We start from the raw sequence: 19,529 nt of genomic DNA on the forward strand, positions 1-19,529 counted from the left end.
GTGTGTGTGTGTGTGTGTGTGTGTGTGTGTGTGAGAGAGAGAGAAAGGAGAGAGGGAGGGAGATGGAGCGTGGATCGAATATGTCAGGATCTGAGTGTCGGCGTGCGGACAGTTTGAGCGAGTGGTTTGGAGAAACGGGGAAAGGAGGAAGAGTGCACGACAGAGGATTACCGGGAAGAAAGGAACCAGAGGGAAGAAACCAGTGTTAATTTGTTGTTGCATGAGGAGGTGAAGGGACATGTTCTGTCTGAAAGGTAAGCGCGAGTTCATGACATCGAAGCGTTTGCTTTGTCCTTGTCTCTGTGAACAAACTTCTTGACTCTGTGAGACAAAGAAAAGTTAAACTCCCACCTCCCTTACTGTCAGTCCTTGTTCCACATCCTTCCTTGTGCGCGTCTCTTTAGTGAAGGGGAAAAATCTCAGCTTCTTTGCCTCTTCAAGCACTTCTTTCTTTGTTCTGGTCTCTGATTTAGCAACATTAATAAACTTTATTCCTACTCTTTCCTTTCAGTTAACCATTCCCAGCCTACACGCTCCTCGGTGCCATTTGAATTAATTACTCATGGTCTTCAAGAAGCAACAACTCGTTTTTTTTTTTCTTTCATGTTGTGAGCTTGTTGGCCACAGTAACAGCTGGTGAAGCAGCAGCTGCAAAGTGAAGCCATGTGTTGGTCATTACTTGATGGTAAGAGGAAACTAATTCGTGTTTTTTTTTTTTTTCTGGAACCTTTAAAATAGGTTTTTCCGTCTTCGTCTAAAAATGGAAATTGTGCGATAACCTCGCGTAAAACATGTTGAATGTCTATGTATAATCATATTTATACTAAACCACAAACTGCATAGCGTCTGTTTCTTTAACTTTTGAAGCTGAACACATAATCATACTCCTGATTGAATAACACATTATTATATTAAGAATATTTGCACCATTATTTTAGTGTAAATACGTGGAGAATAAACGCTGATTCAGGTCAGTAGAAGTTTCTACATGTTTATTGGTCAGAATCTAATGCCATTTTGCCTTGCTGTGTGTAGAGTAAATTAATTAATACGAGCTGATATTAGATTTATAATTAGTCATGTTATCTGCTAAGGTAGCCAGCCATCATCCACTAACAGAGAGTTTAAATGCATCAAATTGATAAGAGTAAAGTCTGGGTTTCTGCCGGACCTCACATATAAGCCTGGTTTCCAACCCAAACTAATAAATTTGTACATTTGTTCATCCAATGCTTCTTCTGTTTACAGAGTTCTTTTTCTTTTGTCCAGAAATGTCTTGGCCTCATTCATTCATTCCATGTGCTGAGAAATTAGGTCATTTAGCCCCGATAGAAGGAGTTTAGTTGGATATTCAGCCTCTTGTGTGAGTGTTTTAGGGAAATGAAGTCAAAAAGGTTCTTGGCTAACGGCCAGCTCCTCTGCTGTGGAAAAACGTGTGTTTTAGTCAAGAAGGGATTTGAAATAAGGGATATCAGCTGCTGGATATTAGCTTTAACTTTCTTGAATTGTTTGAAGTGAAATAGAAGCTGTCAAGGTAAATTCATTATGTACTATTCATAACAGTTTTAAAAAATAAGTCATAATGATCTAAAAAAAAAGGTATTACAAAGTCTTGAATTTAACTTGCGTAAACTCCTGTAGTTTTAATATTGAACATTTCCAAACAGCTCAGTTTTTTTGCTGCTAAAAGCCTTCTTTCAGCCAGCTGACCTGCAGTGTCTAGCTACAGGTGGGGGAGGGGCAGGACTGTGATAATCTAAAACCTTGATACCAAAAGCTGACATATGGCCAAATGATAGTTTTACTCTCAAGGTAACTTTTAAACACTTCATAAGTCTGCTGATATAAGCTGATAAAACTGTTTCAGTAAGGATCTGTGTGCTTTAAAACTAAATCTAGTTTCTTTATGTATGAACATAATGTTTATTTTATATCTAACTTTGGAACAGCATCATAAACATGATAAAGCAAACTTCAAGAAAACCTTGAAACTAAAACTTGAATTACAAAAAAAACCCCACTTTATCATAATACTTATCTATTGTTACTGATCAGTGTGTTTCATCTTTCCATACAGTCTTCAAGAAGCCCAAATAATGCTGGATGATATGTTTACCGGAACAAATCTGCTTTTAATTGACTTATTCCTGCTGTTTTTGCTATTTAGCAAATTCTTCCTCTGCAGCCATTTTTTGGTGCTGTTTGTAGATTCACAGCAGAGGAAATTAGATCATATAAACTGAACACATCAACTATATCTCTGAGTATCCCAGTTTTTCATCTGTGTGCACTAAATCATGCTGTGAAAGACAGTCCACAGAGATTGGGAATCTTAAAAAAATGGACAGAAACAGATGTTGCACCAACACTGCCAATTTCATTTTCTTTTTTTTTTTTTTAAGTTTCATTTATTACTGAAGCAGTGTTGATCGTGAACATTTTTGACCGTCACTTGGTTCATATCAGCTGAAATGCCTCCAGTTTGGCTTTTTTTTTTTTAGCTTCAAAACTCTTTAGCATACTGACCCAAATACTCTGCATCATGTTAAATTCTGTGATCCAACCACTAGATTACACAATTTGCCAGCTGCTGAATGATTGCTTATATTATTTAAACAAGCTCCCCCCTCAGTTCTGAGGCAGATGTGACAATCTTCTGTCCGTGTTCCTGCACTCCCAGCTGCGGTCGGAATGAATTCCCATCTGTTTCCACCACCAAAACCAAAACCTCGTATGAGAGCGTAAGCCCTGTGTGTGGGTAGATTTATGCTCCCCGATTCGGTTCAGCTTTTTGTGCGTTACATAAGTTATCTCGGGGCTTGAGCCCCAGTGGAGAACGTGAACATGGGAGGGGATGTGTTCTGGGGATTAGTCGAAGATGAAGCTGTCACTCGGATGAGGAGGTTTCCTGTCGTGTGACGCCGGGTGGAGAAATTCTTCATCTCTGTTAGCGTCCCGTGAACATAAGCCCTGCTTGGAGTTCAACTGACCGCCTAGTTGCAAGTTTACTTAAGGCCGTCTTGGGCTCTGTCCAGTCCGCAAGAACATATTTTTGGCTGAGCTGAATGTGGTCCGCTGTGTAGCTGATCTCTTCGATTCTCTCTAATGTGTGAGAAAATGGTGGCCGTTGATGTTTCTGTTGAGGAAATGAGGCAGTGAAAGTGTAATCTAAAGTGTCCTGAAGAATCTGTCAAGCTCACATTATGAACAGCAAAACAATCCAGACTTTTAACGAGATTACAGTTTATCACTGATCTCATTGCTGTGGACATTCATCCAGTTTTATGTGAACTGCCTTTTACAATATTAACCTATAACAAATAGTCAAAATATTAGGGTTATCTATAAATTTTTGGTGTGTACATATCACTTTTTTTTTGTAAAATCAATGCTAAAATTATTGCTTTTAGTTCTAAATCTGTGTCAGTCTATGTATAAAAGCACTTTGTGTATGAAAGCACAGGAATATGTCTTGATTTCTTACTCAGACGAGCATTTTTAAACTTCTTCATGAAATTACAGTTTGTTTAGGTCAGCTGGAGATTTAATTCGAAGCAATCTGAATTATTTAGCCACATTTGCAAGAATATGATGCCTAAAAACTCTACTTGCTGTTCAGTATTGAGGTGGCACCATCATGTCGTGTGGCTGATGCCAAATCAATGGTTCACAAAATGGATGGCAGAACAAAGAGGGATGACTCCCACTAAATATTTCAACTTTAGGTCACATTTCTAGCTAGGCTTTGGAGTGGAAAAAGCAGCCTACCGTTCCTAAACCCATCTAGTTTTCACCCAATATGCGGTAGGATGCAATTCTTGTTTAAAATTGTTTCATCCTTCCAAAAAAGGATGAAAAAGAGACATTTTAATAATCTTTTAATGCCGGTCTCCTTTTAAAAACCGAATTACTGAAGAATGACATTTTATAAGCTTTATTAAACTGTAGTTCTATACCTAGAAGAGTATTTTCCTGGCTGCGTTTGAATCACATTTCACCTCGGCTGGAGCAACAAGTCTAAATTAGACCACTTGCCAACCCTTATTTTGGCAACCCCTTTAAATGTCCCGCTGTGTTGAGCTCTCCGAACTTGTAAGATGGTGATGGACACCCTCCCTAACCAAAACACCTGTTTGTAGAGGCTGTGACCTGTTGACCCTCAGCTGACCCATATCTTCGCCTTCTCGACGTGGATCACGGCGCTGATGGATGTTCTCACGCTTGATGTGACGGTGTGATTTTCTGCAATGGACAGGAAGAAAGGAGGTGTGGAAATGAAAAGAGGAGAGGAGAAATATTTCTAGCAGAGAAGCGGGATTATACTTTAAATCCAGGTGAAAGGTGAATCCCTTTACATCTACAGAAATCACAAATATGCCATACACCCAAACTCAAATATTGTGATATAATGATGTTTTAAAGTAAAATGAAAAAAAAAAAGAAGTAAAACTAACATCTTCAAAGAAAAATTTTTTAAAATTAGTCAAGAAAATGCAGTTTTTGTTGGTAGCATTTTTGTTTTCTGATTGAGCTTTTAAATGTACTTATATTATTGGAACTGTAGTCTTTTGTAGGGTGCAGCTGAGTTTCTTGAAAGTTAAAATGCGCCTCATTTGGGAGATCTAAAATGAATCTGCAGTTATCACTTACGCTTTTTTTAATTATCTGTCTGATAAATGGCAGGCGGGTTTGGATGACGATACTAAGAGGAAGTCTTTGATGAAACGGTGATCCCTGTAAACAAGTCAAAGCCCAAGAGGAAGATTTTGTTCTTGAGCTGTAAACCGTGTTGGCTGTCAGTGGGATCTGCAGGGTTTGCAGTAAACCTTTTGTCCCCCTGAATAGACTCACCAAAACAATAGTTTTTTTATTGTAACTTTAGAAATTAAAAAGTCAGTAACTAGATCTTATTGTATTTTTTTAAACTGAAGCGGTAATTAAAAGGTGCGGAAAAACTTTTCCCAAGTAGCGAGTGTGAAGCTTAGAGAGACGGAGTGGGAAAGTGAACCGTGGGAAGACAATGGCCGACTCCCCGTGGACGAGTGGAAGACTTCCCCAGACGGAGGACTTACTCAGCATGCAGGTGCTCCTCTCAGTCCTTTCAGAGACACGTGTCCATGGAAACCATTGTTTGTCTCCTACAGCCTTCCGCTCACGCACCCCCTTCCAAACACACAATATCTGTGCAAATGTGTGTGTGCGTCCACAAGAATGTAAAAACATGTCTATACATCCTAACCTAAGCTGAGCATTGCATCCTTCCAGAAGAGGACCCACAAGTATTCAGAGCCGCTAACGTGACCACTGACAGGAAGCGGATGGGAATCTGATCCTGAACACACAGAACCAACTACATGATGTCCAATATGTGTTCAGTTGGTTGTGCGTTGATGGTTTGTTGTGCACAGTTGCATGCGTGTGTGCAGCTGGATTGAGGACAAGCGCAGTTCAGGCCACAGTTTGTGGACTGTGTTTTTTTCACACTTTGTTTTTTGTGTCTGTGTGTTCCTGTGCACTCCACGGTTTGTCACTTATAATTTGTGTGTGAGAGCACCATGGTTTAGGGTTTGGTTAATCGGCTTGTGTGTTGGCTGCCTCACCAAATGCTGTGGAAATGATAACTGTTGGTAATGGGTGTTTTAGCCCCTGGTTTATCTGTGGCGGCTTTGGCACGGTGACAGTCACTCAGTGCCTCTTCCTTTTTTTAGGTTCATGCTCTGCTGTAAAAAAAAAAAAAAAAAAAAAAAAAAAAGAACTGTCAGGTAATGACTCCCTGAACTAAAACCTCATACATTTTCTAAAAATAAAATGGAGAAAACTGAACTAGTTTTGTAAAAATAAAAAAATAAACAAGTTAGTAAAAGGATCCAGAGACTCTCAGAAATCTATTTGAGTCAGAGGAAAGCATGTTTTCTGGACTATTTTAGGAGTTTTACAAGTTGAGATAGACTTCCCATGAGAATAAAGTAAATTTTAGCTTAAGACAGTTACTTGACTTTTAATAATAATTTAGGATTTAAGAGTGAAACTGAAAAAGAAAATCAGTTGCTCTAGTCCTGAAAGATGGTTAGCTAAATAGATTATAACAGTCTTCTAATATAGATTTTATTCACTGAAATGCTGAAGTTTCTAAAGAGTGATAGGGTATTAATGATGTAAAATGAAATCGAGCAATACAATTAGTTTCTACAGTTGCTGTTTTTATGAGTAGTTGCATGTTTTTCATTATTGTGTAGACTTCATCTTGCATCTGATTGATTTTTTTTGCAGAAATTCTGTTAAGACTTTGGACTACGGTAATTGGTCATTTTATGCGTGCCCTTTTTTTCACTCCAATTATATATCATTAATTTTAAGAAAAACTGTGGAAATAGATGACTAGTGAAAAATACTTTATAAGCTGTGTGAAAAGAAAACGACTAATTACCTTAAAAAACTGCCAATGTTTCTAAAATCCAGTTTGAAAGCTGAAACAGGTGGCTGAGCCTTATTATTATCTGCTGAAAGTCTTGCTCTCTTTTGCAGCCTGAATGAGCAACAGAATTTTCTGGGCATGTTTGATGAAATGGTTTCCTTCCACCTCCTTATATCTCTGTACTTCCCCTGACTTTATTTTTGGCACCTAAGTGATACTGAAAGTCCTTGTTTTCAGAAGTAACTTCTAAACCTAAGAGCTCTATGACGCATTCACCGATTCTAAAAAGATAGGATTATTGAATTTCATAGCTGCCAGTCATGCAAGAAATAATTTCTTGCATTACTGGAGATAGGTCATTTCTTCCTTTCATAAGTGATCTGCATATTTTTCCAAAGTAATGAAGGAAACATTTATACTGTTCTTCTTACTGTGTATGATTCTCTTTTATTTCTTGATCACTCCTCAGTACCTCAACAAATAAGACTACAATCTGCTAGGATCTGTTTAAGCCACCGCTAGGGGGAGACATTTGGCCACTAAATTCTTTTAGCCACTTTCCTCCACATTTTCCATTTTTCTATAACACATGTCCATGTCTACATGTCGGCATTTAGATGTTATCCATCTAGATGTAGTTCTCTCTCACTTGACATAAGATTGGTTCTGGTTATGGCTACTCTCACCCTGTTTGTTAATCTCTCAGTATTTACTGACCTGCCACTTAACTTTTCATCTGGTGTCTGCTGTGCTTACACCTGTTAGTGTCAGACTTCCCAATCTGCTCTCCACATGGTGCTCCTCTGCAGCCTCTAAGGCGAAAGGGGAGGGCTTCTGTAATTAGTAAGTTTAAATTTATGAGATTTTATTTATTTAATTTTTTTTACATGGAGGCAAATCTGGTGATATTTGACCCAGGAAAACATGTTTGCCAAAAGTTTTGCACGATTCTTCCTCAAGCTCTGCATGTTTGTGTTGAAGAATTGATGCACTTCATTACCAGCAGCCTGGTGTCCATCTGTGTTTTATGTCTGTCACAATCAGAAGCTGGTCGTAAGGGTCTGGTGGCTGGATAATCTGGTTTTACAGATTAGAAAAGCAGCACCGAGGAGCAGCGGGAGGAGGAGGAGCTGAGAGGAGAGACCATGTGGACTTCTCTGAACAATGCTGCTGCTTTCTCAAATGGAAGTAGGAGCAAGAAGGGTGCTTGTGGATGCTTTTCTGAGGACTCTTCTGAAAGTTTGGATTTTCCTTTAAAGACACTCTCTTTTGGATAACTGCTTTCTTGAGCTTTGCGGATCTTTTTCTGTTTATAACGTGTTTAAGGATCACATTGCTTCTGGGAGGAACATAAAGCATGTCTTAACCACAGGTATTCTCAAATAACTCACTTCCACTGGATTTAAAATGTACTTTTGCTGTTTTAAGAGTACTGCAGAAATGCGCTGCGGTCTAATTTGTGGCTCACAACTCATGTTTTTGCAAGATGCTTGGATTCAGTCATCCCACTGACAGCCATGACTCAGTTTTCAACAACTTTGTGCTGCAATAGCGCTGCAAAATATTTGTGTTGGAGCTGATTCCTGTAATTGAACACCGTTCGTACCCACCACCCTCCCTGCCCCACGCCCTTTTTGTCAGGCAAATCAATTCAAGTCAATAGCATCCCTGAGAGGAGGAAAGCAAAGACAAAAACGGTAGGAGGAGACGAGGTGGTGGGGGGGACAAAGTCCCATGTGGGTTTCAGAAACCCCTCTAGATCTCCATCCTATCCTCCTAGAAATGAAGGGGGGAGGCCTATTGAGGGTTTGAGTGCAGTGGGAGGTCTCAACCACATCACCTCCAGCAGAGGGTCCTGAGAAGGAGGCTTGGACAAGAAGGAGGAGTAGTCGGGGGGCTTAGGTCCTGGAGAGAAGGGGAGGGCAGGTGGCAGGGGGTTAGGTCTTGGTCCAGGATGATCACATACGTACAATGCCTCTCATCTGAGCCAGCGGTCAGTTGCTGGGCCACAGCCTGCTATGAGGACCGGCCGGGCGGCAAGCAAACTCTGTGCTCTTTCAAGCCCGGCAGCAACATGGGGAACAGCCTCCAGGGTCAGGCCTGCCCCAGCCCCAGGACCCCCAAACCAGAAGGCTGCCTGCGCAAACGTTTCCTCTCCGTTTCGAAGGTGCACCAGAAGCAGGACTCGCTCTGGACGCCCAAACCACTGCTGGGACCTGTGGTTGAAGAGTCACCGGGGAAAACAACAACCTGTCTGGAGGGAAAAGGTACAAAATTAAGATACGACAACTTTTGTCATGTAGGTCTTGTCGATCAAGAGAGCGTTGTGATTGCGGTGCCTTCTGCTATCTGTTAGCTGCCTGTAGACCTCTCATGCATCTGATATGGGAGATAATTTAGCTTCTTCTGAACAGTTCTTTGAAGTCACTGAACTGTTTGAGGGAAATAGTTGCACACCGTTTGTCAGAGCAACGGTCACAACACATGGAGGAGAAGCCTTCCAAGCTGGGCTTTGTCTCTTCCTATTAGCTGATTTCCATCCTCCTGTAACTGAGTGATCTGTACCGTCTGTCGTTGAGGGTAAATCTGTGTGTGTGTGCGATTCTGTATGATTTGCTGGATGTCCTTTGTTGGATGGGTGTGGATTGCAACTTTATGACTCCAGACATCTTTACCCACTGGTAATGATTGGGTTCATCCAGGCAAAACTCAAACGACCCTCACCTAGAGGCTGGCATAAATACTGTTCATAATGCATGAAGTTTGTTACTTGGGATTCTAGTTTTGTATACCTGCCTTTGAAATTTGCTAATGTTAACATTCTAGGTACAATGCGTTGCAAAAGTGTTCATACCCATTGAGCTTAACAATACAACCGCAAACCTCTACAGCTATTAGCCATGCACAATATAGGAAGAAACTCTCTTGGAGGTTGCAAAAAAAGTTGAGTGGAGGTTCAGCTGCTAGAAGGACACCAACTCTAACACTCAGAGCTTCAATTTATTAGTTTGGATCAAAGCATATCCAGGTATTGGAACGATCCAGTCAAAGTCCAGACTTAAATCCAGTTGAACGTATCCCAAATCCACCCCATTCAATCTGATTGATCTTGGTCTAGTTGCAAAGAACAACGGGCAAAACTTTTAGTCTCTAGATTATGGATGAAATAATGATACAAAGGTATCTTTATCTCGGTATACCTGTACTACCTGGACGGCAAAAATGTTGCGTAATTATTTAAGTACCAGGCCTGTGTTATTTGGAAACAACTCCTTTAAAAATATCGACTCGGAGGGGGCGAACTATAATGACTAAGTGCTGCTTTGCATGGGTCTGTCACATAAACTACTTATAAAATTGAAGATTTTGTAGTTGTTGCGCGACAAAATGTGAAACTTCTGTATCCAGTCATGCACGTATGACATGCATGACTGCGTGTCACTTGGGACACATGACTGAAGCCGATCCACTGGGTGTCCACCCCTGGGAACAGGACATAATGGCAAGCAGCTGGAGGTGATGGGCCAGGCAAGCAGGGATGTGTGTAAGAGAGCTGACAGTTCCGGGGGTGATGGAGCTGACACCCGGTTCGGGTTATGGAGGTGACCCACTTTCACCTCTGCCACTGCATAAAGGAACCATTAGAGAGACATGATGGGGTGGAATGAAATGCCTTTGACTTATGTCTAGACTTCTTTTGTGTACTGTACAAAACACAAAACACCAAATCTCTGTGAATAAAAACATCGAAGCTGTGCTGAGCAGGATCTGTTGTAACTTTAAATCACTTTTTCTTTTTGGCTCTTTAGTTGGTCCGTGCACTTTTTGTAACTGTAAACTACAGTTAAAAAAAAAAAGTCTGAAGCTTAACAGCGTACTGCCAAGCGACCATGAATCGTCCTCATGATCACTTGGGCTAATGCGCCCTGACAGGTCAAGACGTAGCAGCCTTTGCTACTGTATTGTCCCTGCTCTCAACGTTTAATCAGCGTCCAACTGCTGGATTAATGATCCCCTTAGAGACAAACTCCCCCAGACTGGAACTTGCTTAATTTGTTCTTTGTTCACTTTTGCTTACTTGATTTCATGCTGATTTATCATTTTCAGTTTTCTTTGTTCTTTTTCTAGAAAATGGTCTCCTTTTTTTTTTTTTTTTACAGGAGAGTTTATGGCTTTAAATTATAGTCAGATTTCTTTAAACCAGATATATCTTTCTATTCTTCTCCAGCTCTTTTCTGGAGCAGCTGTTTGACAGGATCCCCCATAAACCCTCGTTGGAAATAGGCAGGGTCAGTTATTGGCCAATGAAAGCAATTGCTCCCTGGGGAAGGGCACCTGAGAGAGGTCAGGCTTATGGAGTAACGAGATGAGGCTAAATGAAATGGCTCTTGACTCTTAGAATGGGGGGAAGCTCGGCTAAAATCCAGTTAAGGTAATATGATTTTGGTTGTGGGAATTGGAAAGGAGGTCTGACCATAGCTCTTCATCATAATCTCCTTTTCTTTGTTTCTTAGACACACAAACATAATCACTTTATCATCATTTCTAGCATTTTAAAATAAGAATAGAACAGCTCAATTGGAAGCTTTTCACAATTGTATCTTCAGCAATTCAGCAAACATGGACACTTTTATTACCCCAAAATGGAAGATTCGTCAGTTCATTGTTTTTTTCCTGACGTAAGTAGTGTAGGATTAGTTGTAAATGGCTCATAAATGAACAATGAAATGTTAGATTCCCCTGCAGAACTCAAGACTTAAATCCAGCACATTCCCAGAGACTGATGAATACAGACAAGTGCACACTTAGCCTGAATGTGCACAGCAGCCATGAATAGCAGGTTGGAGGTGGGAGAACAATGGAGTGGAGAGCATGACACATAGCTTAATGAGATGAAGGAGAGGGGGATTTCTCTCACACACACTTTAAGGATTTAGGGGTCAGGGGTTGGTTTGGGTCATTCAACTGTAAAATGGGTGAAGGCTGTTTCTTCAAAGCAGCTGTGTGCCTCAATTTTTTATTTTTTTATTTTTTTTTAGTCTTCAATGCTTCAACTCTGTTCACTGGACCAAATTGTCATTTTTTACAAGGTAATTTACTTTGACTATAAAAACCTTTGGTGCTCCAATAATCTCAGGTGAGAGATAATCACTGAAACCTGGAAGAGGTGCTTTAAGCTCAGTAACCTTCATGGGGAAAAGATGGTCAGTTATCAGTTGAATGGGTGCCAGAAAAAAAATTAGCTGAGAAATAATGGCACAGATTTTTTTTAATCATGCGTTTTTACAATTTTGAACGCTTGATAATTTTTTTATTAAAAGTTATTAAACAGCTGAGTTTTTCCAACTAGCTTTAGCATCTGTTAGCATGAGTGAGACTAGCGTAATTAAGTCTCTGAAGACAATAAAAACCCTTTACTTAATTTTGAGATTTCCAAAAGTATTTCTAAATCCAATATGTTCCATAACAGAGGCTGGAAGCTCCAAAAAGTAAAAAAAAACTCCATTCACCCTTCCTGTTATCTGCAGAAATTGTTGTTCTTTCTTACTCTTTCACACCATGAATGAACAGAAGACCTGTCTAGATGTGTCACAGAAAATTGTTTTCTCTTAAATATCTTCTAATATCGCTTTTCTTTCTCTGGCATCACTTGGACACTATTATAAGTGTGCTGTGTTTTATAAATTCCCAACCAGTCGGTCACCAGAATGGGATTCCTAAAACACTGTATTTTGTATTTCACTCTTAGAACTTCTGTTTTCTTTTTATTAGACATCTTTTTGGTATTGAAGTTGATAGTTTTAACCTTAGAAATGGGAAATTCTGGCTCCTGGGTACAGATTGAATGTAGCATTAGTTCTCCCTGGTTGCAGAATTCACTTTATTTGCACATGAGCAGCAGTAATAGCTGTTCAAAGAAGCAGTTTAATCTTTTGTTAAAAATTAGATGTTATTGATGTTTCAGAAGTGAAACATGTCGCTTCTTCATCATTTGAAGACTTATTGCTAAAGCTTCATTGATCCAGTTTATCAGGTTTTATCGTTTTATGTCTTTGAACAAAACCATAACTTCCCGACACTGAACAGCCCAAGTACCTCGTCAGATGTTCCATGTAATTTTAAACTCGTATGTGACAGGATGTGTCACAGATATGGGTTTTTGTTATGAACGTGAGTCACTGATAGTACGTTCAGATAATGAACCTGTGTGGGCTCAGCTGGGCTCTTCATTCAGGAGATTGGAAGTGATGAAGGAGAGGACTGAGTCAGCAGTATCCCATGAAGGGATCAGGTGTCGCAGAGACTCTCGGCCCCATATGTTTTACAACGGAGTTTTACTTGGTGATATGATTATCACATCAGGACATAACAGCCAGATAATCACTTGGATCTGCTGGGACCTTTATCCCATTATTGATTAATTTAGACAGAGGTTTGAGAATGGGAGAGCAGATGGTCGCACGTTTTTTATTTTTATGAAGATATCAGATTACCATGACAATGGTACCTTTTGGTTTATGTTCTAGTGTTTCTAGTTGTTGTCTTCACTCACTCAATGAACATCCCGTCAAGGTTGGGTTTCCTGTTGACTTCTCTCTGGTATTTGGAGCCACCTGGTGGTGTAATTGTGGTAGAACATCAAAAATGAATTTGAGATTTTTAGAGTGCAACTATTATTGTCTTTTTCTGCCGTCTCATATTTCTCTTATCAGACTCGAGTTTCACTGCATTTTTTTGTGTCTGCGAGACGGACAAGACACCTGTGATGAATAAAAAAGATGGCTACCAACTTTGCTGATAAGACGTCCTGTCATTTTGTTAGTCTCATCAGCGTCGCACATGAGTTAGATTAAATAAAGCACATTAATCAGCATGCATGCACAGCCTGTTAAATACATTTTTAATCCACTGCCGGTGAGCTAGGCAAGTTTTTTTCCCAGACCCCTTCCAACTCCAGCTTTCGCCTGCTGAAATCCCACACCAGTCTTAATCAAAAATCTAAGCGAGCGGTGGTGCTGGCTAAGCATGCTTAATCACTGGCTGCACAGACCTCAGTCGCAGCTCATTTCTTTAATGAGAGCTGCTATAAGCGGGAGATTTCTCCACCTCACGCTGCTTTGAGTCTGGTCCGCTGACGTTCGTAGCCCCGCTTGCCCCGATGAGCTGCCTGTTGCCTGTCTGCAGCTTATTCTATTAATAGTTTCTAAAAAATGATACAAAAAAACGCATGCATTGGTAATGTTTAGGTATTTCCCCGGTGCAGAATTAAATCAATCGCATGGCTTATGATCAAGTACTGAAGAACATTCCAACTAATCCGAGAGTACACATTTAACCAGCTCCATCTTTTATTTCTCTTTATCTACTGGTGTATCCCCAGCTTCGGTCCTAGACCCCAGTTAGGTCCCAGTCAGCTGGAGGCTTCCATTGAGCCATTCAAAGCCCAGTCGAGCCTCTGAAAAGCTCATGTCCCCCCATAGAGTCTGATTATAAAGGAGAGAGCAAAAGGGACATGGACGAGAGAGAAAGTGATTTTAAGAGCCTCTTTAAATCTGTTGCCTTAATGAGTTGTCCTCACCATGGCAACATCTTTTATTGGAAGGTTTTCCCTGCGTATGCATGCATATTTGGACTCGGGACGCAGACAAAGTAAAATGTAGAAACAAGGCGAGCTGCAGCTGCCTCTTTATTTGTGCGACCGCAGGAGATAATTAGCTGATTATGGTGGTATTTCTTTTCTTTTCTTTTTTTTTTTTTGTGTGAAAATGAGCTAAATTGGTTGATTGTTTTGCATGAAACTAACCGGGGTTGAGCTTCAAGTTATTGTTTATTCTCACCAGTAGGGGTCATAAGAGTACAGTCAGACGAAATAATTTGAGGCTTCAAAAACTGTATTTAGCAATCACTGTTTCATTCAGTAGTTTTGATGAATAAATTTGCAGAATATTTTATAAGAGAAAATTAACTAATTGAAAATTAACAGATTGAAAATATAACGACAGAATTATGTTTCCTCTCAGGCTCTGAGCGGCCATTTATCTACGCCTAAAAGAGCCACATGAGGTATTTAATTTGGAGTGATGTAGGTCTTAAATTTGTTTGGAATATCTGATAAGGGAGCTGTAATCATTTCCCCAGAGTCCCATTAGGATGGGGGCCGCTCTTTGCTTCCAAGAGAGGTTTACACTCTCAATTAAAGCCTCCGTCCAACCTGTCCATTATTGCCCAGATGGGACAGAGGGGGGTGGGAAGCTAAGATGGATGGGAAGCGGGAGGAGGGAAGCATGGGCGGCTTTTTGAGGAAGGAGGGGATTGATGGGGAAGAGAGGGAGGGAACGCATGGATAAGTAGATTTCGGGGTCATGCTTTTTTTTTAACCCTCAGACGAGGTCTAAACAAGGGATTATCATTGGCAGAGGTCGAGGTTAACACATGCATGTGCTCTCATGCACACCTCTAAATAGTGAATTTCAAAATTTTCACATGAAAGATCTACTGCAGAGGCACTGTATGTCTGTAAGTGTTGCTTAACTCTACAAATTATCCTAGGGCCACAAAGCTCGACTTTAAATAAGTAACGGGGATTACAACACACAGTTTGCTCATATTAGGCCAACTGATCCTGGTCAGTTTATTTTGAAGGATGTTATATTTAAGTTCTTTGGTGGGTTATATTGTAAATCAGCAACCAAAAACTGAAGATTAAAGGAGGCATTCATATTTGAAGTTTAACTTTTTGAGGACAAAGAGTCTCCTTATCGTTGCTCTAAGTTTTAACTTCCTTCACCTATTCAAGTCAAAAATCTAGAATTGGTTACCCCAATACATTATAATTACACACAATCAGAAGATCTATATTAGAAAATGGAAATATTTAATTCTAAATCTGCCAGGGGTATGAATAAATTTGACTTTTACTGTATATTTTGTGTATTTATTGCATAATTCAGCCAATGTTTGACCAGTCTATGAATTTCAGGTTACAGACTTCTCTCGAACTAATGCTAAACCTCCAGCCCTCCTCTTTTTTTCTGCTTTCACTAAACTCATAGACCTTAAAAAAAGTGAAATGACCCTTTAGATTTGGTGGGATCTTTTCTAATGTTTTGCATGAGGTGCCCATCAATTGGACATGCAGATAAGCAACAGAATACTTGTTTGAAGCACAAAGATGACTTTTTATTTTGAAAGCCACCAACAGAAGGTCAACCCAGGTGGGGAGCCATGACCTCTATTTCATAGTTTGCCACTAAGCACTGCATTAGAAGTATCTGTATTGCACAGAAAATGACACTAAGGTGAAATCCACTGAAAAACCGTGTACAAAATGGAGATTCCCAAAGAGCCCCACTCTCTTTTGTTTCCACTGTTTTGGGGAGGAAGATCATTTACATTTGAGCTCACTGACTTGACCTTCACCCAAGGGCATGCATGCCTATGGGAGACACTCTCTTGTCTTTGTAAAGCTGTGTTTAAATATTCATGCATGTCTATCAATGTTATGAATATAGTTTTTGCACGTCGTACTGATTGGAATGCTAAATAAAATAACTAGAACACAAGAAGGAACAAAAGCTTAGCCGCAAAGAAGAACTAAAAGTTTCTAAAAGTAATCCTCAAAATAATTGAGGATTACGATTTGACAGCAAGTCAAAACTAGTTGACATGAGACAGCCAAGTCCTGGGGTGGAGGTAGGAAGGGGCAATATAAGATATATGACATGATCGGGGTTAGGAACTGGAGAAGGAGTGAATCGATCAGAGCTGATTTCAAGTCTTATGTCTCGTTGAAGGCTGCAGAGTTTATATTTTACTCCCTAATCTTTATGGAGAATAGGTGATCTTTGTAACACTTTCTGCGATGAACAGAGAGATGGCACTGACTGGATCAATGTTGCAGGTCTGATGAGCTGTGTCAAACGCAGTCATGCATTATGATAAAAAAAAAAAAAAGAATCGATGCCAGCCACCAGAGCCGGCATCCAGTCTCATATCCAGCCCCTCTAGTTGTGTCCCCGTTGTCGGGCGGATTGTCTCGCCCACTTCCTTTAGCTGTGATTGTTGGTCATTTATTTTTGTTTCTGATTGTTGATTGGACGGTTTGTTTTTGCAGTGGACAGTGCAATGGAAAGTGAGATCCATTGTGAGAAATAGGTCAAAGCATGCGTTGCCAGCGTTTCTTCTCTTGAAGGAAAACAATAGATGAAACACATGCTGACATTTTAAGTAGTGTGGCTTTAATCCACCTTCCAGTGGTGTCCTTATGCTTGCCTGATAGAAACATGTTGCTAGGGTTTTCCTCAGTGTGATACAGGCTAGATCCAGGCGGCTTGTTGGGTTGTGCCCTTCAGCTATCGGAGGCACTTAACCTAAATTAGCTCGGCCCGTCTCTGCTGTCTCAGTCTAAATCAGAAAAAATAAACCCCAAAAAAACTAAAAAAAACATTTGCATCAGCAGGAGCTGAATGTTTGGGGCCATGGCAACATGCAAAGGGGCCTCATTCAGTTGAAGTGTCATTTAAGCAAATAACAATCACTTATCAGGCTTCTCTCAGTCAAAGGATGGGATTTAACTCAAGTACTTTCGACAGCTGGACGAGTGTAGAAAAATAAATTAGTATGAAGAAGTATTTGTATTTGCAGACCTAACTCCTAATCACGTCATTTAAATGTTCCATCTGTACATCCAGCCATGTGGTCTGTCTCTAATTTTGGCATGTTATCCGTTTCAAGCCTGACAATAGTTACATTTTTGGTTTAAATTCAGGATTTTTTTTTTTTGTATTTATCTCATCAGGAATGACTGAAAGCAAGCTAAATTTGTGTGGACCGTAGCAAGTTCTGCACGATGTATCGCTTCTTTTTGTCTAAGGTCGGATTCATCGCATTTCAGGTGTGACGTTAATTATAGAATTGAATTAATGATTGTTTGGTGCTGTTGAAGGAAGAGGAAGGAAACACAGACACACAAACCCCCTCAGGAGAGGAGAGCAGACAGACCTGGTGCTGAAATGTAGGGCAGGAAACCAGGGTGGAATCCAAAATATTGTGTTATATGCGGCTTTGTGGAAATGTCAGGGTTGTTTGTGGGCACTTTCAATGTTTCTGCCCTCCACCTCTTTTATTTTTCTGAAACCACAGTCTTCTATTTTAACAGGACAAACCGATAAAGAATATATATTAATACATTTGAAGCACAACGGTGCTGACCTCTTTTTATTATCCAGGCTCATGTGTCTCATTCTACGTTGTTTAAATGCAAAAATTGCTGCAGGCACTTATTCACAATTGCACAATGGCGTTCACGTCCGTCTATAGCCTCATAAAGATTGCTTTATGCCAGTCTAGTGCGGAGTAGTCATCTTATGTCATAGATTTTACCCTCAAAACTAGAATGTGGTTATTGATGTGGCTGATCCTCAATGGAGTCACCGGAGAATCGGAAAGTCCGAGAGTCAATAAGAGTGGAGACAACATGGCTGGATGGTAAAGGATCCTATTGTAATCGCAGGGTTGTGTTACTGCAGTGGTGTTAAAGAATCACGTCAAACATGTCGTTCAGGTCTGTTTATGTGGTGGAGGAAAATACTGATGGACCCATATTTTATCACAATTCATTTTAGAGCAATGCACTTGTGTCTTTTAGCTGTGTTTCGTCTATTAAAATAATTACCTGCTTCTTGTGTGAATGTTTGGTCCCGGTGGTGCCACTCAACAAACGAACAGGAGAACTATTACATGAGGGTAACCGGCCAAACATCAGAAAGAAATCAATACATTTATATCCTCTCTATGAAACTTAACTAAACAAATTAGCCCCACTCTTTTTTAACTAGCTTTATTGATTCAGTGCTTCATTTATATTTTTGTCCAGTTAGATTGACTTTTTGCTGTTGATCATTCCCACACCTGGTCTTGATCTTAGAGGCCAACGTGCTTACTTTAAGAACATAGTGAGGAAAATATGTTACTCACAATCTTGTCAGTGCATTATTTAAGAAATATAATCTCACATTTTCCTTTGTTAGTATTTTTTTTCTGTGATATTGTGAAATTCGAATGTCTTCTTGTTACCCAAAATAAAAAGTGAAGTGAGACAAAATAGTGCGCAGTAAATGTCATCACCAAGCTTGTTATAAACTGAGGACGAAAGATTGACAGGTGCTATTGAAATGTCGCACCAAAAAGCTAATATGCTGAAATGTTTTATTTGCACTCATCTCTGTCTGTGGAATCAAGCTTCAATGGTAGGGCAGAACTTTTTTTTTATTTAGCCAGTAATTACTGAACCAATGGTAGGCCTGTGTAGATGGCATTAAACTTTAATCTCCAGATGGTCAGTCTAATTATACACGAGAGAAAAGAAAAATGTCCTTGTGCCTCTTGATTCAATAACAGACGTCTAGAGTTTTGGCTTTGCTGTTTTAGTTTTAGCTCATAGTCCTGTCAGCGCTAAGCCAGCGAAGTAAGATGGCAGGTGGCTTAAAACGGCGTTGCCAGGGACAGTTGGCTACAAATGCACCATGACGGGGTATTAGATGTCTTAAATTAGCCACATAACTGTCACATAGTCTGAAAGCTCCAAAAACCCATCAGTCTTCTTGTGAAACAACAGCATTTTAACTCCCTGGGTTGCTCCTTTATCCCGCTGAACATTAGGAAACAAAAGTAGGCCTGTTAAGTGAATTTGCGACGGTTGTGCATCTTGTCATTTTTCGGATTCTCCTGCTGATTGTTTTCAACCTTGTTTTGGGAGATTTCATTTTAGACTAAACAGTTTGACGTTTTTGCCTGTCCACACAGTCAAACGTAGATAGCCCCATCCTCTGTCTGCTCTCAGTGCTCCCCCCCCCGCCCCCCATGCCTTTTCATCCTGGCTTGAATTTCAAAGGAGTTTGTTGAGCGTTGGGGTCGGACACTGGAGGAGAGAAAATTAGACACGACTGCAGAGCATGCTGGGCAATGGTGTATGTTTGTGTGTATGCCTTCCTCTGTGTATTTATTTTATTTTTTTTTACTTTTATTCAATCCAGACCTACAAATGGGTGTTTTGGATTCACACTTTCATCTCTTCTTTCCCCCCCCCCCCCCCTCTACCCTGCACCTCTGACTT

The 19,529-nt window shown here is 40.2% G+C and overlaps 1 protein-coding gene across 9 annotated transcripts in view; it reads left to right on the forward strand.

Annotated features, from left to right (window-relative positions):
- Window positions 1-19,529, forward strand: part of nhsl1b (NHS-like 1b) — a 95,339-nt gene that overhangs the window by 44,293 nt on the left and 31,517 nt on the right. The window contains exon 1 of one of the 9 annotated variants that reach the window (XM_008397793.2): window positions 36-254. The exons of 6 other annotated variants lie outside the window; for them this stretch is intronic. In XM_008397793.2, coding sequence (XP_008396015.1) covers window positions 239-254 — 16 coding nt within the window. In that variant the 5' untranslated portion in view covers window positions 36-238. 2 more of the 9 variants (XM_008397792.2, XM_008397784.2) reach the window with 2 other exon arrangements.

The sequence above is a fragment of the Poecilia reticulata genome, linkage group LG21, assembly GCF_000633615.1.
Source record: "Poecilia reticulata strain Guanapo linkage group LG21, Guppy_female_1.0+MT, whole genome shotgun sequence".
Lineage (NCBI taxonomy): Eukaryota > Metazoa > Chordata > Actinopteri > Cyprinodontiformes > Poeciliidae > Poecilia > Poecilia reticulata.